The following is a 21641-nucleotide window of genomic DNA, read 5'->3' as shown; positions in this document are numbered from 1 at the left end:
GGCAGGAATCAGCAGTAGGCAGCGGTGGCAGACCAAGTAGGGGGAGCAGAAGAATCGGCAATAGGCTTCAGAGGGAGGGAGGCATGAGGCAGACAGACAGGCAGGTTGGCTGGCTTCGGCACAGCAGCAGGGAGGGAGGCTGGCTGGATTCAGGGGTGGGACAAAGGCTAGAAGGCAGTGAGGGAAACATAGGAAAGAGGGAGGGAGGGAGGAAGGAAGGAAGGAGAGAAAGAGGCAGAGAAGGGGGGTTGTAAGCAGAAGAAAGACTAGAAAAGAAAGGCCTGGAACAAAGGGGAAAGAGGCAACAGATACAGGACTATGAGGTTCAGACAGAGGGGGCGAGACCAAAATCATAACATAGGAGGGAGAGAGAGGGAGACCTGGAATAAAGGTACAAAAGAGAACTGACACTGGATCTGGGGAGGGTAACAGAGGGAAAAAAGAGAGAGAGACCTGGGTTGGATTAAGAAAGATTGGCTGCAGTCAGAAGGAAGTGCAACCAGAGACTCATGAAATCACCAGCCAACAAAGGTAGGGGAAATTATTTTATTTTCAATTTAGTGATCAAAATGTTTCAGTTTTGAGAATTTATATCTGCTGTCTAAATTTTGCACTATATTTGTCTATTTTTCTATAGTTACTGAGGTGACATTGCATATTAAGTCATCTGCCTTGACATCTTTGAATACCCCCCGAAACTTTTAAATGATAATTAACGTTTTCTCTGCGTACAGTGTGCTTTGTGGGTTTTTTAATTTTATTTTATGGCTACCATTATGAATTAAGAAGATATTGTATGCACGTGAAAAAAATTGGGGGGCGGGACTGAAAATTAATAGACGTCCCGTTTGGATGAAAAAAATAAATGGTCACGTTACATATGCAAGGCATTTTCCTTCCCCTTGCTCTCAGTTTCATAGCTGTGCATATAATTTGAATGCCATTTCCATACTGGGTTTTTTTAGCAGTATGGGGTCGGCACTACTCGCTTTAGGGCCAGTGTCCAGAATCGGTTCTCAAATGCACTGAAGAAACCCGGAAGCGGCAAAACACAACCCCCTCGGTTTCGCGCCGTATCTCAAGTCCCAAACCCAGCATCTCTCCTTCATTGTCAAAGTCCCACCTTCCAACTTGTCTTTTTGACATCGTCCGCAACAAACCCCCCAACTTTTCTTGCCCGGCAACCCACCTCATCCTCTCAGAAACTCTCACGCTCTTCCGGCTTCCAGCCCTCCCTTACGCAACTTCCGGTTTCGTGCAGGGCGGAACGCGGCCCAGGGAGAGAAGTTGCGTCAGAGGGGGCGGGGCTCTGGAGAAGGAAGTCAACAAGGCCGGTGGTGGGCGATCTGAAGCATGAGTTTGAAGGTAGGATGGGAGTAGGGCGAAGTTTGATATTGAAGCAGAGGGCAAGACGTGCTGGACCCGGGAGAGTGGACGAGAAAAGGAGAGATGGCAGACCACGGGGGACGGGACCCAAGTGAAGTGGTTCTGTGTGTGCGAGAGCAGTCAAACGCCTTGCTTTCTCCGTCTTGGTGTTCAAAAGGAGTTCAGTCTTTTTCTGCATGTGTTGTCTCTTGTAGGCTGACAATTGGACCCTGTTAAATAGTCACACATGACACGGCTGCTGCTGCTGCAGGAGAGGGCCCCTGCAGACCTAAAAGAAGCTGCTGAGAACTGGAATGTGATATGGCAAATAAGGAGAATGAACTTGCTTGTGCATCAAACTTGCAGGAAAAAATAGTACATTCCAATAACTCTAGTTCCTCCCAGACTGAAGGGCCATCCTCTAAGTATAGTGGCTTCTTTACAGAGGTGAGACATTGAGTTTTTCTCAATCTAGAAACCTGATTTATTTTCTCTGTGTGTGTGTATATATATATATATATATATCTTTAATTGTTTCTCTGATTGCAGGGTGGGCACAAATGCTTTCATCTTGAGACTTTTCAGCATGTAGGACAGCAATTACTCTTACTCTTTCTTCTGTTCTTATGTGAAGTTAATTGCTGATGGACATGTGATATTTATACAACACAGGCCTGCTTGGTCAGTGAAAATGATATGTATTATACTGGTGCATATAAACTGACTGTACAGAATTAAAAGGCAAGAAGATCAGGGAGAGAACAGTAAACAAGTAATAGGATAAGTGTAAAAATATATCTACAATATGGTGACTTTCATATCTAAAGAGCTTTCAGTCAGTGAAGACTTTGATATCTTCTTTTCCCTAACAGATCAACAAAAGATGTTGTATGCTAACTTTGGAGACCATACTGGCTTGCATTCTTTTTTGATTGCTTTTTTAACTCTGTGTTTGCAGATGATGGTTAGATTTTTCCTCTTCTCTCACATCCTCCTTTTTCAGAGTGGAAGAATAGCAGCAATCCAGAGTTCAACTTTCACTGACACTTGAGAGAATGACGCAGGAATAGAATTTGTCCCTGTCCCTGCAGTTAACTGTGGGAAACCTCCTTATGTTATTCTTTAAGGGGAGAGGGAAAAATCAGAGTATGAATGGGCACAGCCACTCACCCTCAAGCTTTGCATTGAAGAATGCTGGTATAGAAGGACTGAGGTTGAGATAGACACTAAAGAATAACATGGGATGGTTTCCCATGGTTATCTGTGGGGATGGGGACAAATTCTGTCCCCATGTCATTTTCTTTGCCTTGTGACTTTGGGCAAGCCACTTTACCCTTCTTTTCTTCAGGCACCCACTTAAGTTGTAAGCCCTCTTGAGGACAGCAAAATACTTGGTATACCTGAATGTGATCTGCCTTTAGCTACCAATGAAAACTGTGAGATAAATCTAAATTTGATATCGGATCATTGTTGGATGTCAGCAACGAGTTAGGACTCGGTGGTCTAGATCAGTATTTTTCAACCGCCGGTCTGTGCACTGGTGCCGGTCTGCAGAAATTTCCTGCTGGGCCACAGGGCCGGCACATGCATCGGGCCTCAGACAGTGCTCTTCAGCCGCCGGTGCACAGTGCGATCGATCCGGCATTGTCTTCAGTCCGACTCCCTCTTCCTTAGTGCTGCAGTTCACAAAGTCGTGGGCAGAGGCTTCTACGTGCGTCCTGTGCCTCATCTGGAAGCCTTCTCTCTGATGTTGCAACGTCAGAGGGAAGGCTTACAGATGAAGTGCGGGACGCTGGCCACGGCTTTGTGCACTGCATCACAGAGGAAGAGGGAGCTGGCCCAAAGATAACACGGGGGGGGGGGGGGGCAGGCCAGAAGGCAAGGCACAGCATGGAGAGAGGGAGACAACAACGGTAGAGGGAATGATTTTAGTTTTTAATTTAGTGATTGATTTACATGTGCTCTCTGTTCAGGAAGAAATGCATTTGTTTCTTTTCCTCTGGGGTTGTACTGCATGCAGAGTCTTGCACCTTAGGGCTTGTTTGTATATATTAGTACTTTTAATTTTTGGTCCCATATTTGCATAGGGTTATTTGAGTTCTGGTAGGAATGAAAATTGAGAAGCATACAGTATACTTTGTGTAGTTTAATTTTGTGGTTAACCATTATGTGTTGTTAATACGATTATATTGTGTGTGTGTATATATGAAAAATTAATGGAAAAAATGGTATTACAATTAGTACTATTATAGGGTGGGATCTGGGGCGAAGATTGGGTGGAGATGGGCAGGATCTGGCCCACGACTTAGCCCAGTGTTCTTCAACTGCTGGTGCTGGTCCACAAAATAATTATTTTATTTCCGCCAGTCCATAGATGTCAAAAGGTCGAAGAAGGAGGAGTGTGTGGCACAGTGGTTGGATCTACAGCTTCAGCACCCTGGGGTTGTGGATTCAAACACCGCACTGCTCCTTGTGACCCTGGGCAAGTCACTCAGTCCTCCATAGCCCCAGGTACGTTAGATAGATTGTGAGCCCACCGGGACAGATAGGGAAAATGCTTTAGTACCTGATTGTAAAAACCGCTTAGATAATCTTGATAGGCGGTATATATAAAAAAAAAAATCCTAATAAAGAACACTGGTCTAGGTAGTGTAATAATTGGAATTATGATAGTGTTGTATAATTGTATTAAGTCTGTATCTGATTCTATTTATGGTTTACTGTGAGTACAGGACTTTGCACATGTTGTATACTCTTAAATTATCATCTTGTCTTTTTTAATGTATCCTCAGTTCTGGGTTTTATCAGAAGCAGATTGTGTCAGATGAATCTGATGTCTCAGACTGGGTGACTAAAGAGCTAAATTAAAAGCATGTACTTAATGTGTTCTATTAGCATTTCAACAGAGTATTTGATATTGTTTCTCAGGAATTTTGTGAATAGCCTCGGGGTCGTCGCAAGGTGGTGAACTGGATTTGAAATTAACTGACAAGCAAGAGAGGGTACTGAAACACAGAAAGATCATTTCACTGAGATTGATGCTATCTTCAGGATTCACTCTGCTTGATTTCCATTCTGCTACGGCTCATAATATTTTTGTTGGCTAGCATGTTATTCTTACTTCAATCCAGTTAAATTTTCTTCTGATACTAAAGCTGTTACAACTTCTAGAGCTACAATGTGCTCTTTAGATCCTTCTGCATGTATCAAAGTTTCTGATCTTGGTTTATTGCTATTCATTCTACAGATCTTTAACGGTAGTTTCAAGATTACAATTTGTTAGTTTATTAAATTACGGTATTTGTTTTTGTAAGCTGCTCAAAGTCCATCAGGTGCTTATCCATCTACATGTAAACAGGCTTATGTTTGTCCACTCTTGAAGAGTCATAAGAACATAAGAATTGCCGCTGCTGGGTCAGACCAGTGGTCCATCGTGCCCAGCAGTCTGCTCACGCGGCGGCCCTCTGGTCAAAGACCAGCATCCTAACTGAGACTAGCCCTACCTGCATACGTTCTGGTTCAGGAGGAACTTGTCTAACTTTGTCTTGAATCCCTGGAGGGTGTTTTCCCCAAAGACCAACTTCGGAAGAGCGTTCCAGTTTTCTATCACTCTCTGGGTGAAGAAGAACTTCCTTATGTTTGTACGGAATAGATCCCTTTTCAATTTTAGAGAGTGCCCTCTCGTTCTCCCTACCTTGGAGAGGGTGAACAACCTGTTCTTATCTACTAAGTCTATTCCCTTCAGTACCTTGAATGCTTCGATCATATCCCCTCTCAATCTCCTCTGTTTGAGGGAGAAAAGGCCCACTTTCTCTAATCTTTCACTGTACGGCAACTCCTGCATCCCCTTAACCATCTTGGTCGCTCTTCTCTGGACCCTTTCGAGTAGTACAGTGTCCTTCTTCATGTACAGCAACCAGTGCTGGACGCAGTATTCCTGGTCGGGGAAACTAAAAAGTGAAAAAAAACTCACAAAGTATGCTGCTAGGTAAATTAATTATGAGTTTCTTTTCACTTTTTAGTTTCCCTGACCTTTACAAAGATATGCTAAACGCATTGGTAAAGAGGAGGATCACTGAAATACTGAAACATTGAAAAGCTAAGTTATTTGTAAAGTATTTATAAATTATTTAAATTATGAAATAAGAAAATGAGAATATAAAGCATAAAATATAAATATAGCTTTTGCCAGACTGGGAAGAATGAAGAATTGAAACAACATTGAGAGAGACACTATACTTGAGGGGTTGGTCTGATATCTCATAGGCATTAGCATGTTGAGTCTGCAATGACACTGAAAAACTTGTATTGATCTAAGTCATATGGCATTGATGGTTCATGTGACCCCATTCACACGCCTCCTTAGTGGACCTTATCAACCCAGGAGTCCCAAGCCATGGGATCCTTATCTGCTCTAATGCAAGTGACCGCAGATCTACGACAATCTTTCCAGTGTTGGATGATAGCACATAGTTTTACCTGGTGTCTTCCATTTCAGCCCGTTCTAACCACAAATGCTTTAATGCTGGGCTAGGAAGCTCATCTAGACAGTCTCCGTACTAAGAGAGTGTGGTCTCACCATGAACAGACTTTCCATATCAACTGTCTAGAGGTTCGAGTAATTGGGAATACTCTCAAAACATTCTAGGGCTACCTCCTTCAACAAGTAGTACTTTTTCAGATGATCAACCAGGCTACCATTTTCTATTTGAACAAACAATGAGGTATGGAATCTTATCCCATTTATATGGAAGCAATTGAGATTTGGGCTACTACTAGTGGGATACTTCTCAGGATGGTATATTTGGTAGGGAAGCAGAATGTGTTGGCAGACAAGTTGAGCAGACTTCAGCCTCATGAATGGTCTTTCAGCACAACAGTCTTGCATCCAATTTTCTCTCGATGCGGAATGCCGGACATAAATCTCTTTGCTTCCCCTTGCAACAATAAACTTCTTAACTCTGTTCCAGATTCTTTGCCCCCAAGCACATTGCATTGGATTCCTTTCTGCTTCATGGGAGGGGGGGAGGGACAAGTTCCTCTATGCATTTCTTCCAATACCTCTTGTAGAAAAAACTCAACTCAGAATTTGCCAAGATTGAGGCACCATGATCTTCTTAGCACCCTTTTAGCCACAGCTGGTTTAGTTTTCATTCTTCCTAGAGCTTTCAATCAAGAAACCATGAAAACTGCGGGATGCTCACTGCCTAAAGATTTAAAGTGACAGTGCACTTGATGACAGTATCCATATTGGGTTCCTTGGATGACGTCGCCCATATGTGAGAATATATGCTGGCTGTCCTTGGAGAGCACCTGCTAGAGTTAGTATCTTTGCTGTTCATTCCAATAGGTTATTCTCATTTCCCAGAATACATTCAAAATCTATCTTGTCCTTACTGGATCATTGGGAGGATGACAATTTCAGAGCAGTCCTTGATATTGTTTGAATTGTATTTGATAAGCAGAGACTTATGTTTGAGATGGGAAGAGAACTGGGGGAAAGATGGGTAGAGAAGAAATATGGGAAGCATTGAGGGTAAGTCTTCAAGAGTATTAAACATGGGAATTTAGGAGGGATTCTTTAAAAAATTTAGAGTATACATGATGTATCATTAACACCCTGCATTTAGCAAGTCCAACAGATACAAATGGCTACTGTAAGATATGTAGTTGTTTAAAAAGATTAACTATTCAAAATGAAATAAAACTAAATCCTTTACATACATCACCTTTGGATAGCTATGTTCTTCCAATAAAAGGTTGTACTGTCTATAAAGAATCACTTGTGTTTCCAAATTAATATGGCTACTAGAAGTTTGCCACAGGGCAAAAATAGTAAACAAAAAATTATTTCCTTTCCCCAAGTCTGTTTGCATTGTCTCCTTATGTTTATGCTTAATGAGTACTTCATACACCACCTTCTAGGGCACAGTTCTTCAACCGCCGGTCCGCAGAAAATTCCTGCCAGTCCGCGCAGGGCCGGCGAGATGGACGCTGTTAAATTTCCTGCCCCGGAAATCTTCTGTTCCTCCCAGCCTCGTGCAATCAAGACAGGCTGCCGACGTCGGGACCTTCCCTCTCTGAGTCCCGCCTATTTTGTTCTAACTTCCTGTTTCCGCATAGGCGAGACTCGGCAGCCTGTCTTGATCGCTGCCCCTGCCGAGTCGCTGAAGAGGGCCGCGGGGAAGCTGCAAGTAGAAGGGAGATGGTCAGCGTGTGGATTGGGGCCATCAGCAGCGTCTGTGCGTGCAGGATGCGGTGGGTAGGGGCCTCCAGCTCGTCTTGGGCGGCAGGGCCTGTGGTGCAATGCTGTTTTTGCCGGCTTGGGGGGGGGGGTCGCGAATGTGCAGGGCACAGCAGGAGTAAGATCCTGGGGAGCCTTCAACAGTGGCTGTCTCCTCTCCTAACAGCTCTGTACTTACTAGGGCAGTGATTCACTTCGGCAACTTCCCCTTTCCTCAGAGGCGCAACGGACCCAAGGCTGCCTAAGGAAATCACTGCTGCAGGCAAGTACTGAGAGCTGCTGGAAGGAGAGGAAACCACTGTTGGAGGCTGGGAAGCTGCTGGATAAAGGGAGAGCTGCTACTGCACCTGGAGGGAGGTAGAAGGAGAGATGCTGCTGGGAGGGGAAGAGGGAAAGGGATGGGAAGAGAGCTACTGTTGGATAGGGGGGAGGAGGGAAAGGAGAAGGAAAAAAGGAAGGAAACAGCTGGCAGGGAGATTAGAGGAGGGAAAGGGAAGAGACAGGAATGAGAAAGTACAGAGAGATTGATCCTGGAAAGGGGGTCAGCAGAGAAATGAGAGAGGGATAAAGATGCTAGATCTGGTGTAGGAGGAATAAAAATGAAGAAAGCAGTGAAGCTGAAATGAATGATGTAAAAAGGAGAGAGGAGGCACAGACTGGATGGAAAGGGGAGAGGGGCATAGAAAGAAGTCAGATACATATGGAAGGGGAAAGGCCAGACAGTGGATGGAACGGGCAGACGCTGGAAGGAAAAGAGTGGAAAGAAGATGAAAGCAGAGACCACAAAAGGTAGAAAAAAATCATTTTATTTCTATTTTGTCATTACAATATATCAGATTTGAAATATATATCCTGCTAGAGACATAACTGGGGACTGCAAAGCCGACCACTATTCCTATCATGTGTGACTGCAGTATTCTGTTAGCATGATATTTCTGTGTAGCATTCTGTAATAATTTGGCTTGTTCAGTTTTCTTGATAGTAGAGGGGATATATGTGAAGGGGAGGGGAGACAGGGGTTTTGTTGGTCCTTGCTCTGAATATTTATATTTATAAAATGACAATTGTATAGAATATTGGTTCTTTTTATACTTTAATAAAATACGTTCAATATAAAATCATAACTGAGGCTTGTGCAGATGGGATCAGATGGTTTGTGGGGACCAAGCTTGTGGAGACGGGGCGGAAATGTTTTTTTATTTCGGTCCACAAAATAATTCTTTTATTTCTGCCGGTCCACGGGTGTAAAAAGGTTGAAGAACACTGTTCTAGGGTATGAATCAAAGTTGTGTACAAGTTTGAACTTCAAGACTATTTTATCTGTCCTAGAGCTCTTCAGCTTAATTTTGTGTACATAGAATTGTGATTAGAAATCAGATCATTTTCTTGAAATACTGCATTTAATATAATTTGTTTCTTGAAAAATCTGTCATAAGATAAAGGCTAAGAGTCAATTTGTGTGACTATTTTGGGGGTAGGAAGGAGATAGGAGAGCATTGAAGCTGTTTATTTACTGCATTCTGTGCTTTTCTTTTGCAGGTATCAAAGGATCATGAGACCATGTCACAGGTGCTTTTTAGCCGAAACCTACGACTTAGTGTTGCATTGACTTTCTGGAGAAAAAGACGCACAAGTGAACTCATTGCCTACCTGGTCAGGTAAATAGTTTCTTATCATTCTATTAGAACAATCCACAACAGCAGGTTGGGGCCCTTCCCAACCAGCAGATAGAGGTAGAGAACACTGGGTAACGGGTGCGGCTTCTAAGGCAGATGCCTTTCAGGGGTGGCTGCTCTTCAGAGAGGATCTTGAAAAACTTGGCAAGGATCTGTGGGAGACTAGCCCATCAGTTGTCAGAGCACAACCTGCAGATGTCCTCTAGGGTTTTTAGCTGCAAAGTGCACCTTGGGGCTGGGTTTTGTTTATAGCATTTCAGGGCCCAGAAAGGTCTACCCTTTTGGAGAGACCAATAAAGCCCAGTGACACCGAGCTGCCCTCCGGAACATAAGTCCACAAAGGATCACAATGAGGGTGGACCAGGCCAGTGAGAGATGGCAGTGGGTGGCAGGCTGTCTACAAATGGGGTCTAATCACCTTGTATCACTGGGTTCTGGAGGTTGCACAGCAAGGATATACTCTGGCATTTGTAAAACCTATTTCAGGCGCCTTTATGATATCCTCTTTTGAGTCACCAGTCAGGGCCCAAGTGGTGCAGGTCATGTTAGACTAATTTGCTTAGATTTGATGGACCCAGCAGAGAAGGGGCTTGACTTTTATTTCATATACTTTGTGATCCCAAAGTAGGGAGGTTTCTTCTGGTCCATCTTGGGCCTGAAAGGGTCAGTGCCTCTCTTTGGGTTCTCCACTTCTGTATGATAACCCTTTGCTCATTGATTACCTTGAACAAGTCAGATGTGTTTCTTACCTCACTACAGCTGATGTAAGGCATTCCTTCAGGTTTCCATTCGGCAGCACTTCAAGTGTTTTCTAGGGTATTGTGCCTGGGGTCCCATTTTCAATTCATGTTGCTGCCTCCCAGCCATGTTCATGTAGTTTTTCAATGACGACATTCCTTATGTGTGGGTGAGCATTGTCGTGAAGAATGAATGGCACAGCCAAGAGCAACTGAGGTCAGGTTTTGTGCATTTTTCTGCAAAAAATCACAATACCACAATACACTGCTGTGACACTTCTTCCACATGGAACTTTGTCTGTAATGATGATGCCTTCATGATCATAAGCAAAAATCATCATTTGTTTGACTTTTGATTGAGCTCATTGAAATTTTTATGGCCTTGGGGAAGATGGAGCTCTCCACTCGTCATTGAAAAACTACACAAATATGGCTGAGTGGTGTTACCTCATGCTCCCTACAGTCCAGACATGAGTCCACCAGATTTCAACCTTTTTCCACAGTTGAAACAACCTATGCGTGGACATCATTTTGCATCTCTGGAAGAGCTTTTTTCCGCCGGTACCCGAGCCATTCGGCAAATGAACAAAAACGGTGTCTTGGATGGAATAATGAAGCTTCCCAGACATTGCAAAGCAGGGAGACTATATTGAAGGATTGTAAAGAAATACAGTCAAAACTCGGTTTGCGAGTAACCCGGTTTGCGAGTGTTTTGCAAGACAAGCAAAACATTCTCACAAAACTTGTCTTGCAAACCGAGTGTTGACTCTATTTGCAAGCACCTCCACCCCGATAACCGGCATCGCTCCCCCCCCACCCCCCCCCGCTTGAACCGGCACCTCCCCGAACAACTTGAACCTACCCCCCCTCCCCGTCTGGCATCTGCGCATGCTCAAGGCCTTCTAATTCTCCCTCTCACCGAGATTCTCGGAGACATTTGAAAGGCACCACAGAATGCTATGCACACCAGGAAGGAAAGTGATAAGCAGCACTGAGTGGAAGGTTTCCTAGATACTTCAATGATAGCAGATAGTGCAGCTGAGAGGCAGAAAGCATTTACCTGTTCAGAGAAAGAAACCATGCTGTTAGTGCTAATGAGCAGGGGTTGGGATGAAGTAGGGACTCTTTGTTCTAAATTAGCAATGTTGGAAATGATTGCCTTTGAAGTTCGATGCAAATTACAGAAAGCAAAGAAAGCCAGACAATCCCTGGCAAAGTATACAAAATCAAAATGTAACCTATTAACCCCCCTCCTCCCCCCTTAGCTTTAGTAAAAATCTCCTAAAGATATGTTTATAATGTAAAGTCTTTGGGCTAGATTCACTAACCTGCCCGGCAGGCCGACCAATTCACTACGGGTCCATATTCAAATGGGGGTGATCAGAGGAACGCCCCCACACCGACGACACGGATCGCTGAAGAGCGATCCTGACACATGCGCAGACCATCTTCTTTGCCTGGAACTTTTTTAAACATATAACGAACTTCATCAAGCAACTCTGGTTTTAAACCTTGACAGCAGGAGGGATAATTTTGTCTTTGTGAGGGAAATGTCATTCTTACTTTAATACTCTGTTTAACAGGAAATTTTTATATCTATTTTATTTATCCTAGTTTCTGATATATCTATACAATGGTCCGTTGCTGCTGCTTCTACTTGAATGCTGTGAACAAGGAAAGCTTTTTATTTAATAATTCCTGTTCTCTAAATAGCTATACACAAAAAACAATCTCCCCACTCCCTGAAAAAAATACCTTACCCTATTTTTTTTGGGAGAGTGGGGAGATTTTTCTTTGTGTAGTTCTTGTTTTTTCTCCCCCATTTTCGGGTTTGCTTGATGCTCTAAATAGCTCTGCCATTGCATTCACAAATCTGTGTGAGGTAAATCCATCCAGTCAAAGGGGCCGCTTGGCATTCCAACCTGGTCTCATCCGCGCTTCCAGGTGAAGGGGAAGAGAGAGGGACGGCAGCGGGTCTCCTCTGCGAGTGCTGCCAACTTGTTGCAGGTGATGGAGGAAAACCCAGGGGGGCTGCGGAGAAGTTTGTGGCTTGTGCCCAGCGCAACGTCAGGCTAATGGTTTGGGAGCAGAAACCGAAATGGAAGTCCATTCCACCCCAACTCTCCTGCTCTCTGCCGCCCTTCCCTGCAGTGCAGCCCCACTTTAAACCCGCGGGTTAAAACCACAGGCTCGCATTGCGAGGAAGGGCGGCAGAGAGCAGGAGAGTCGGGGCAGGAGATATGCCTCAGTTGTCTGGTTGCTTTTTCAGGGGACCCATAGGAGAGAATGCGCAGGAGAATCGGCAGGGATTTGTGCAACTGGTCCTCAGCAGTCGCTTCTTTTGTGATCGGCCAGCCCAGTCGGTGTTCCTTAATTTTTTTTTTTGTGAATCGCTGCCTTCCCACTTGTGGATGCCCTTCCCCTCATTTGCATGTGCCGATCAGAATCAGATCTGGAGGAAGGTTAGTGAATCGGGTCCTGGTCGCTAAGTGGTCGGGCTTAGTGAATCTAGCCCTTTTTGAATAAAAAAATAACATTGTATTGATCTTAAGATAAAGAGAATTCCAAATCAGAGGAGGCTTGATAAGCAAAGCATGAAATAAAGCTTGATTTGTATCTCAATCCTCTAGGGCTATGGTCTCCAATGTGTAGCCCCCAAATCCTCCATTGTGGCCTCAAACAGTTTGCTGAATTTTTTTAAATCCTGTAAATGCATCTGTCTTGAATACTACACTGTAGTGAAAATTTGGCAGATATATCATTTAACTGGAGGTGTTTGTTTAAGTGATTGAAAGTTAATCTCAATCTTGCCCATTTGATATAGTAACTGCAGACAATCTCCTGAGTGTGTTATTCAAGTATCTCATTTATAGAATTTTCTTGTGTTGACAATCCAGAATGAAGTGAGTTTTTAAAACAGGATCAATATTAGTATTAATTTTTAATGTTTAATACCCATTCTGAATAAGTAAGTCAAAGCAACTTACAAAATTAGTATTTTTAAGTTTTAAATTTTTTTGTTGGAAGGGGCCTTACATTCCTAGGCCAATTCAGAGGCTCCTCCCAGGATGCACAGTGATGGGGAAGGCCTGCCATTTTGAAGAGGTGGGCCTGCCAGCAGGAAGGAGTGGGCATCCCTCTTGCTGGATTTTCATCTAAAAGGGTGTGGGGGTTGTGGGAGATATTGGGGGTTTGGGGTGGTGTGCTGGAGGTTCACGGGTTGAGGGGGCCTAGTGGCTGGAGGAAGTGGGCATCCCTCCTGCCAATCTTCCATTTAAAGGTGGAGGAGTCATGGTGTGTGTGTGTGGGGGGGGGGGGTCCGAGTAGCTGAGGTATGAGAGAGTAGGCTTTCCTCTTGACTTTTTTTTTTTAAAGTTCAGTGGGGGTGGGGGAGTCCCAGCACATCTTTTTTATTTTTAATGGGGACAGATTTTGTGGGTGTATAACACACACACACAACATCTATGCACATAAAAAAAGCTGCTGTTCAATGCTTTTTTTTACGCTACCAGCACCTCCTGACCTGTCAGAGATTTTAAGAACATAAGAACATAAGAACATAAGAACTGCCTTCTCCGGATCAGACCTTCGGTCCATCAAGTCCGGCGATCCGCACACGCGGAGGCCCTGCCAGGTGTACACCTGGCGTAATTTATATTCCACCATATCCTTATATGCCTCTCTTAAGGAGATATGCATCTAGTTTGCTCTTGAAGCCTAGGACGGTAGATTCCGCAATAATCTCCTCTGGGAGAGCATTCCAGGTGTCAACCACTCTCTGAGTGAAGCAGAACTTCCTGACATTAGTCCTGAACCTGTCCCCCCTTAGCTTCATTACATGTCCTCTAGTCCGTGTCAAATTGGACAATGTAAATAATCTTCTCTGCTCTATTTTGTCGATTCCTTTCAGTATTTTGAAGGTCTCGATCATATCCCCACGCAGTCTCCTTTTCTCAAGGGAGAACAATCCTAGTGTTATAAGTCTGTCCTCGTATTCCAGTTTCTCCATACCCTTCACCAGTTTTGTTGCTCGTCTCTGCACCCTCTCCAGCAGTTTTATATCCTTCTTTAGGTAGGGAGACCAATGTTGGACGCAGTATTCCAAGTGTGGTCTGACCATTGCCCTATAAAGCGGCATTATAACTTTCTCCGATCTACTCGAGATTCCTTTCTTTATCATGCCCAACATTCTATTTGCCTTCTTTGCCGCTGCCGCGCATTGTGCCGACGGCTTCAGGGTTCTGTCTATCAGCACACCCAGGTCCTTTTCTTGTTCACTCTTCCCCAGAGTTGCACCTGACATTGTATACTCGTATTCCTTATTTTTATTGCCTAAATGCATTACCTTGCATTTCTCCACATTGAATTTCATCTGCCATTTCTCCGCCCATGTTTCTAACTGACACAAGTCGCTCTGGAGTTTCTCGCTATCATCCTGCGATCTGATTGCCCGGCATAGTTTTGTATCGTCTGCAAACTTGATGATCTCACTGGATGTTCCTTCCTCTAGGTCATTGATATAAATATTAAAAAGGATCGGCCCAAGTACCGAGCCCTGGGGCACACCACTAGTCACTTTCTCCCAGTCGGAGAACTTCCCATTTATGCCCACTCTCTGCTTTCGGTTTTCCAGCCATTTGCCTATCCATCTTTGTATATCCCCCTCTATGCCATGGCTATGTAGTTTCCTGAGAAGTCTTTCGTGTGGAACTTTGTCAAACGCTTTCTGGAAGTCCAAATATATTATGTCCACCGGCTTCCCACTATCGATTTGCTCGTTCACGGTCTCAAAAAATTGGAGTAAATTAGTCAAACATGATTTCCCTTTCCTGAATCCATGTTGACTGGGTTTCATTAAGTGATATGCGTCCAAGTGCCGGACTATGCTATCCTTGATCAGTGCTTCAACCATCTTGCCAGGGACAGACGTAAGACTCACAGGTCTATAGTTGCCCGGTTCCCCTCTCGATCCTTTTTTGAAAATTGGGGTGACGTTCGCTATCCTCCAGTCATCCGGTATCTGTCCAGTTCTGATTGTCAGGTTTGCAAGTTTTTGCAATAACTCTCCGATTTCAACCTTCAATTCCTTTAAGACTCTCGGATGAATCCCATCCGGTCCAGGGGATTTGTCGCTTTTAAGTTTGTCGATCTGATAGTATATCTGGTCTAAGTCCACTTCAACTGTGGTGAGGCTGTCTTCTATTTCTCCTGCAAACACTTTCTCCGCTTCAGGTATTGTTGAGGTGTCCTCCTTCGTAAAGACGGACGCAAAGAAGGAATTTAGTTTGTCTGCGATTTGTTTATCTTCCTTGACGTACCCTTTTCTTCCCTGGTCGTCCAGGGGTCCCACTGCCTCTTTTGCAGGTTTTTTCCCTTTCACGTATCTAAAGAAGGGCTTGAAGTTTTTGGCCTCCTGGGCTATTTTTTCCTCATATTCCTGTTTTGCATTCCTCACCGCCTTGTGACATTTCTTCTGATCATCTTTATGTTTGTTCCAGGCTTCGGTTGTCTTTATGCATTTCCATTTTTTGAAAGAGTCCTTCTTTTCTTTTATGGCTTCCTTCACCTGTATGGTAAGCCATGCCGGTTCTCTTTTGCTCTTTGTTCTCCGATCTTTGGAAATCTTCGGAATGTAGAGATCTTGTGCTTCTGTGATAGTATTTTTCAGTAGTGTCCATGCCTGATCAACCGTTTCAAGTTTGTCCATCATCTTCTCGAGTCGTTTTTCTACCATGGCTCTCATGCTATCGTATTTACCCTTTTTAAAGTTCAAGGTGGTGGTTAAGGTTTTGGCATGTTTCCCTTTCCTGATGTGTAGTTTAAAGTTGATTACATTATGATCACTCGTTCCCAGTGGAACTATGACTTCCACTTCTGTTATCGGTCCCGTGAGGCCATTTAGGACCAAGTCCAAGGTGGCGTTGCCTCTTGTCGGCTCTTTTACCATTTGTTCCAGGAAGCAATCCCCTAGCACCTCCAGGAACTTGGCTTCCTTGCCGCAGTTGGAGGTTGCTAGTTTCCAGTCTATCCCTGGGAAATTGAAGTCTCCCAATATAATTACATTGCCTGTCTTGCATTCTTGTTTGATTTCCTCCATCATTTCTGCGTCAGTTTCCTCCGCCTGTCCTGGTGGACGATAGTAAAGGCCAATTTTCGTATCTGCGCCATATTGACCAGGAATTTTGATCCAGAGTGACTCCAGCTTCTCTTTCCTTTCTGTTTTAACCATTTCAACAGAATCTATCCCCTCCTTAACATATAGAGCAATACCTCCACCTTTCTGCCCTATTCGATCTCTTCTATACAGTTTGTATCCCTGTAGTACTGTGTCCCATTTGTTTTCTTCATTCCACCATGTTTCTGTTATGCCAATGATATCCAATATGTCACGTCTTGCTATTGTCTCTAGTTCCCCCATTTTGTTACCCAGACTTCTAGCATTTGTATACATACATCTAAGTTCTCTTCGTGTTACCTTTTTGGACCTTCTACTCTTGGCCGTCCCTGTAGCTTCAATTTTGGTATCCTTTACTGCTCCTGTGTTATCACCCTTTTTTGCTGTGTGGTCGTCCCCTCCTATGTCTGAGTTGTCCCTTCCTGCTTTTTCTCCCTTATTGGCTGTGAGGTCGTCTTCTCTTGTGTAGGTGTAGTTGTCCTTGGCTTCTTCGTCGGGGCATCCTGCTATCCGTACCATCGACCGGTGGTCGACTGTCGGCTTTCCCCTATCTTTCAGTTTAAAGCCTTCTCGATTGCCTTCTTCATGTTGCCTGCCAAAACTCTTGCTCCTTCCTTGTTGAGGTGTAGTCCGTCCTTTCTGTAGTACTTGCTTTTTCCCCAGAACGCCGTCCAGTTGCGCACGAAGTCGAAGCCTTCTTCTTCGCACCATCGTCTCATCCAGGCGTTGATTACTTGCAATTCCCCTTGTCTCTTTCCATCCGCTCTTGGTACTGGGAGGATCTCGGAGAAGGCCACCTTCACCTCCCTGATCTTCAGTTGTCTTCCGAGAAAGCGGAGCTGGCCCTTCAGCTCTTCCCTGTCATACTTCCGCCCGCTCACATCATTTGTCCCCACGTGGATAAGTACAGCGGTGTCCTCTCCCCCTGCTCCATCTATGATCCTGGAGATCCTGTTGGTCACATCCTTCACTCTTGCTCCAGGCAGACAGGTGACAACTCTGTCCTCTCTTCCTCCTGCGGTGTAGCTGTCCACATGTCGTATGATGGAGTCGCCTACGATGATCCCCATCTTCTTTATTCGGGAGTTCCTTGGGGGGCGTTGGTCCACGTCCTTGGAGTAGGGCCAGTCTTCCTTCTCCAATGATACTCTTGAAATTGTTTCCTGTTCTTTGGGTGGGGCGATGTCTTCCTGTGGTCTCACTATTCCTCCTGGTGTGCGGTTGTCTCCTACCTCGTCTTCGGTTTCTTCTGTGTTTGCATGGGTGTCTTCTCTCCTCACATCGGTTTCCTGAGTTTCCTGAGTACTCTCTACATGGTGCTGATGAGCTTCCTCTATGAACATTTCTAGTTCCTTGACATCGTCGTTTGGGCTGTGCTTCATTTTGTGCATCATATGGGCATTGATTGGAGTGCTTTAATATTGATGAGCTCATTATAATACATTTACAAATGATTATCGGAGACAGCTACAATCGAGGAAATGACCACAATTTGCCATTTCGGGCATCAATAGATGCAATATTTTATCGCTAAACTGGTTAGAACTGGTTTAGTGATGATTGTTAAATGCATGGTAAATTTTGTGCATATGGCCCTAATCTCTTTTTAATCTGGCAGTTACCCTATGGATTCATCAGAGTTCTGTGCCTTTCTTTCTTTCCTTCCTTCCCTACCTTCCCTTGGTCATCTGTTGGAATTGAAAGGGATTTGCCATCATTTACATGCAAATAATGCACAGATAATCTTTCCACTTTCTGCCACTGAGCTTCCGGATTGGGAATGAGTATATGCTTTATGCAAATGGAGTAAACTGAAATTAAAACCAACCAGTTTCAGCTTCAACAGAATCTGCTTTTTAGTTGTGGATGGTAAGACAGCTGCGCACATTTCTTTTTCCACAAGATTGGTTATGATAGTTTAGGCTTTCATGATTTTAAGACTTGGATTTTTGTGGTTTGTTCATTGTAGAGCATACTAAGAATGGGCTGAGGCATCTGCTGTTTGTAGCATACTGTAGCTCATTTGATGGCTTTGAACCAAAAAAATTCAGTGAGGGCTTACTTTATGAATTCCATTGGTTACCTGAGGCATATTGGACTAAATTCTGTTTTTATATTTTGGTCTTCAAGACCCTATATTTTTGATGGAGGTGAAAAAGAAGATGGATATGTGATCACGAAGGAAAAGTAACAGTGACTACATCTGATTATGTTTGTTTGTTTTCTGAAGAAATATTAAGGGCTCCTTTTACAAAATCATAGTAGTAAGTCCCAGGGCTTCTTTTACTAAGGTGCGCTAGCGTTTTTAGCGCACGCAGGAAATTACTGTGCGCTACACTTCTAGAACTAACGCCAGCTCAATGCTAGCGTTAAGTTCTAGCGCACTTCGCAATGTAGTGTGCATTAAAGCCCTACTGCATCTTAGTAAAAGCAGCCCCCAGTGTGGCAAATGTGACGCAGCCCCTAGGAATTGAATGGACTGTGTTGCTTTTGAATTTTTTAAAATATTTTTTTAATTTGGAGGTTTATTGTTTGTTTTTTTTAGCTTATGGTCAAATACATACTAGAGCAGTATGTTTCAAGTAACTAATTACTGAGGTCTTTTAATTATGATTATTATTTTGACTCTTGAGGCATTAATACAGTAATTTTGGTTTTATGACTATTTTGATTTTGGATCTCTAATAGCACTTGTAAATAATTTCTATGTTGTGAGGTGTCTTCATCTATAGAGGTTTCTCCTGTTTTGAATAGGAATTCTCTGGATTTTTTACAATTTTATTTTCACCAGTTTAACTTTGTATTTACTAGTTAGGGTTTTCTAAAGGGGATGAGATGGTGATTAGGGATGGCTGTTGTAATTTAATTTTAATTTTGCACATTTTTTATTTAATTATTGTACAGCTCAATTTAGTTTGTTTCAGTGCATGTGATATATAAATTAAATGAGTTGAGTGGTAGAGTATAAATGATAAATGTAAGTAATAACCTCTGCGGGAAAAGAGTTTTCATAATTTCATCATTTAATTTTACTTTGAAGGACCCACCCTTGCTTTGTTGTTTTAACAATGAAGATTCTGAGATCTCTGTAATTAAGTTGTCACTCGTACAAAGTTTTACTTGTGCTGAAAGAGACCAAACGTGTTTTTCGCATTATAAAAGGATGTGTGAGTATGCTTTATGCACACTTCATCGCACTCTATCAGCTAATATAATCAAATCAGTAGCTTCAGGTACTGACTTGTTTTTGTTTGTAAGTGCAATACATTGCAATTCAAAACATTAAGAGGCTCTTTTACTAAACAGTGATGGCATTTGCAGTTACTGCAGTTTAATGTGGCTGTAGATGTAATGTGCCACCTATTTGGTGGTATTCCATGTATTTCCCATTGTAAATTGTGCATCAGTACTCGCATGAATTGCATGGTACTTGCTCTGATTTATCACAGAAGCATTTAGCTCCTTCTATTTAAGGAGGTTGTAAGTGGTCTTGCGTTAACTCCATGTTAGTCAATTAATGTGTGGTAAGTGCAGAGCTTCACCATTTTTTATGACTATTCTCTGCCAACTCCATGTCCCACTCGCTCCCCGACACAAGAAGCACCTTACATAAGGATTTCCATGCAGTAACTGCTAACTTATTACAAAGCTCCTTAATGCGGTTTCTTGTACAATCCCACTCTATTCCTGGACAAGTGGATTATGTATCCCATGTCGCGAGACTGCCTGTAGGAAGCCTCGTTTATATCATTTTTAGACCCTCCCACCACCCACTTACCTCAGGATTGCCCTCTGGTCTCCAGTTGCTTTCCTACAAGTGAGACAGGAGCCAGTCTTTTCTGCTTGTGTTTAATTTTTTCTTTTACAGTATTCATTTTTTTAATGCGACTTTGCGTCCTTGTGCTGTAGCAGTTCTCCGCGGAGACAAGTCTGGCTGTGGGAGGGTAAAGTCTGCTTTCAGCTGCTTGGCAGTGCTCCTCCTGGATAGCCTGCACTTCAGATCGGTGCTCAGGGTCCGTTCCTTTGGTTGCTGGCTCACCCCAGGTTCTTCCACTAGTGGGTTTGAGCGCAGGCTGCGTGGCTCCATGGAGATTTGTCCGGGATTGGGACAGACTGCGTTCCTCTGCCAGGTCATGTGTGTGGTGTGTCTCATAGGTGGCGGAGGTCTCTGGCAATGGTGTTAGGCCAGAGGGGCAGTCAGAAGACCAGCAGACTAGGTTACAAGGCTTATTGAGGCAGAGGATCTTCCTGGAAGCCGTTTCAGCTTCCTTTAATACAGCTCCCATCTCAGAATGTCACAGTGAGTACAGAACTGACAGCCTGTCGCAGCGATTTGAGGGCGGGGGGTGTTCTAAAAGCAGGTTTTGAGCAGTTTGGGATTTAGCCCTAGTCCCCCACCCCCCACCACTAAAATCCTAAAATTGCCATGTTTTGGGGGGTTTTGTGATTTTTCCCGAGCTATTTTCTTTTGAAAATTGCTCATGCAACGGCCATCCTGGATTTTCCCGATTTGAATTAAAAATTATTTTTTTGTCTCTGCAAGCTTTGTTTTTGTAATAAAACTACTCAGATGGACTTAGAGCAGGATACTTTGGTTTCAAGCCCTTTTTGCGGTGGATGGATGGCTGTCTGGCGAGCAGCTGTGTTCCACATGCTGTGTGGCGCTGGAGAGTGTGAGATTTCATCAGTCCTGGTTCCTTTGACCCCTTTCAGGGGTCCTACTGCCTAGTTCAGCTGTGGCCAATCCAAAAAGTCAAAATTGACCACCCCCCCTCCCAGGGAAGGTGTGCTCGTGGCCCTAGCAAAATGCATCTGCAGTTCAGCTTCAAAGGTGAGTGCCAAAAAGAGTTCCAAGGAAGCGAGGATTCTTCCCTCCTGGAATTTGTTAAGGAGTTTTCCCATACCCTTCCTTTTTGTCTAAGTCCTCTACAGATGTCGCTGTCTGCTTTTGTATGAACTGGAGACCAGAGGACAGTCCTGAGGTAAGAGGGGAGGGTCTAAAAAATTATGTAAATGAGGCTTCCTACAAATAGTCTCATGACATGAGATGTATAACCCACTTGTCCAAGAATAAAATGTGGATTTACAAGAACCTAATCTTTTGTTAGTGAATATCCCCTAAATTTCTTCTGTCGCTTGTCCACTCATATTTCAAAGATAATTGTGTTTCAGTATTTTATTTATATTATCATGTTTTGTTTTTTGTGAAATACCTCACTTGTCATGTTATTCTAGTTGGAGTATGTTCCACCAATTTTGTCTTACCTGATCATATATGATATCCCTATCGCAGATTGGGGGAAAAGTGTAGGCCATGTTTTTGATGGTTGTTGAGATGGATTCTGTTCAGTTGCAAATAATAATAATAATTTATTTTTATATACTGCCTAACCAGCAGTTCATAGTGGTTTACACAATAGGTACTTAGCATACAATATAATAAT

General features: G+C 43.5%; 1 protein-coding gene across 3 annotated transcripts in view; it reads left to right on the top strand.

Annotated features, from left to right (window-relative positions):
• The first annotated feature begins 378 nt into the window (after positions 1-378).
• KATNBL1 (katanin regulatory subunit B1 like 1) overlaps positions 379-21641 on the top strand; it is a 75160-nt gene continuing 53897 nt past the window's right edge. The window contains exons 1-3 of one of the 3 annotated variants that reach the window (XM_033952883.1): positions 379-531; positions 1581-1812; positions 9149-9267. In XM_033952883.1, coding sequence (XP_033808774.1) covers positions 1687-1812; positions 9149-9267 — 245 coding nt within the window. In that variant the 5' untranslated portion in view covers positions 379-531; positions 1581-1686. The other 2 variants (XM_033952882.1, XM_033952884.1) reach the window with 2 other exon arrangements.

This window comes from Geotrypetes seraphini, chromosome 7, assembly GCF_902459505.1.
Source record: "Geotrypetes seraphini chromosome 7, aGeoSer1.1, whole genome shotgun sequence".
In the NCBI taxonomy this organism is placed as follows: domain Eukaryota; kingdom Metazoa; phylum Chordata; class Amphibia; order Gymnophiona; family Dermophiidae; genus Geotrypetes; species Geotrypetes seraphini.
Note: the sequence above shows the minus strand (reverse complement) of the source record. Positions and strands in the feature narration are given on the sequence as shown.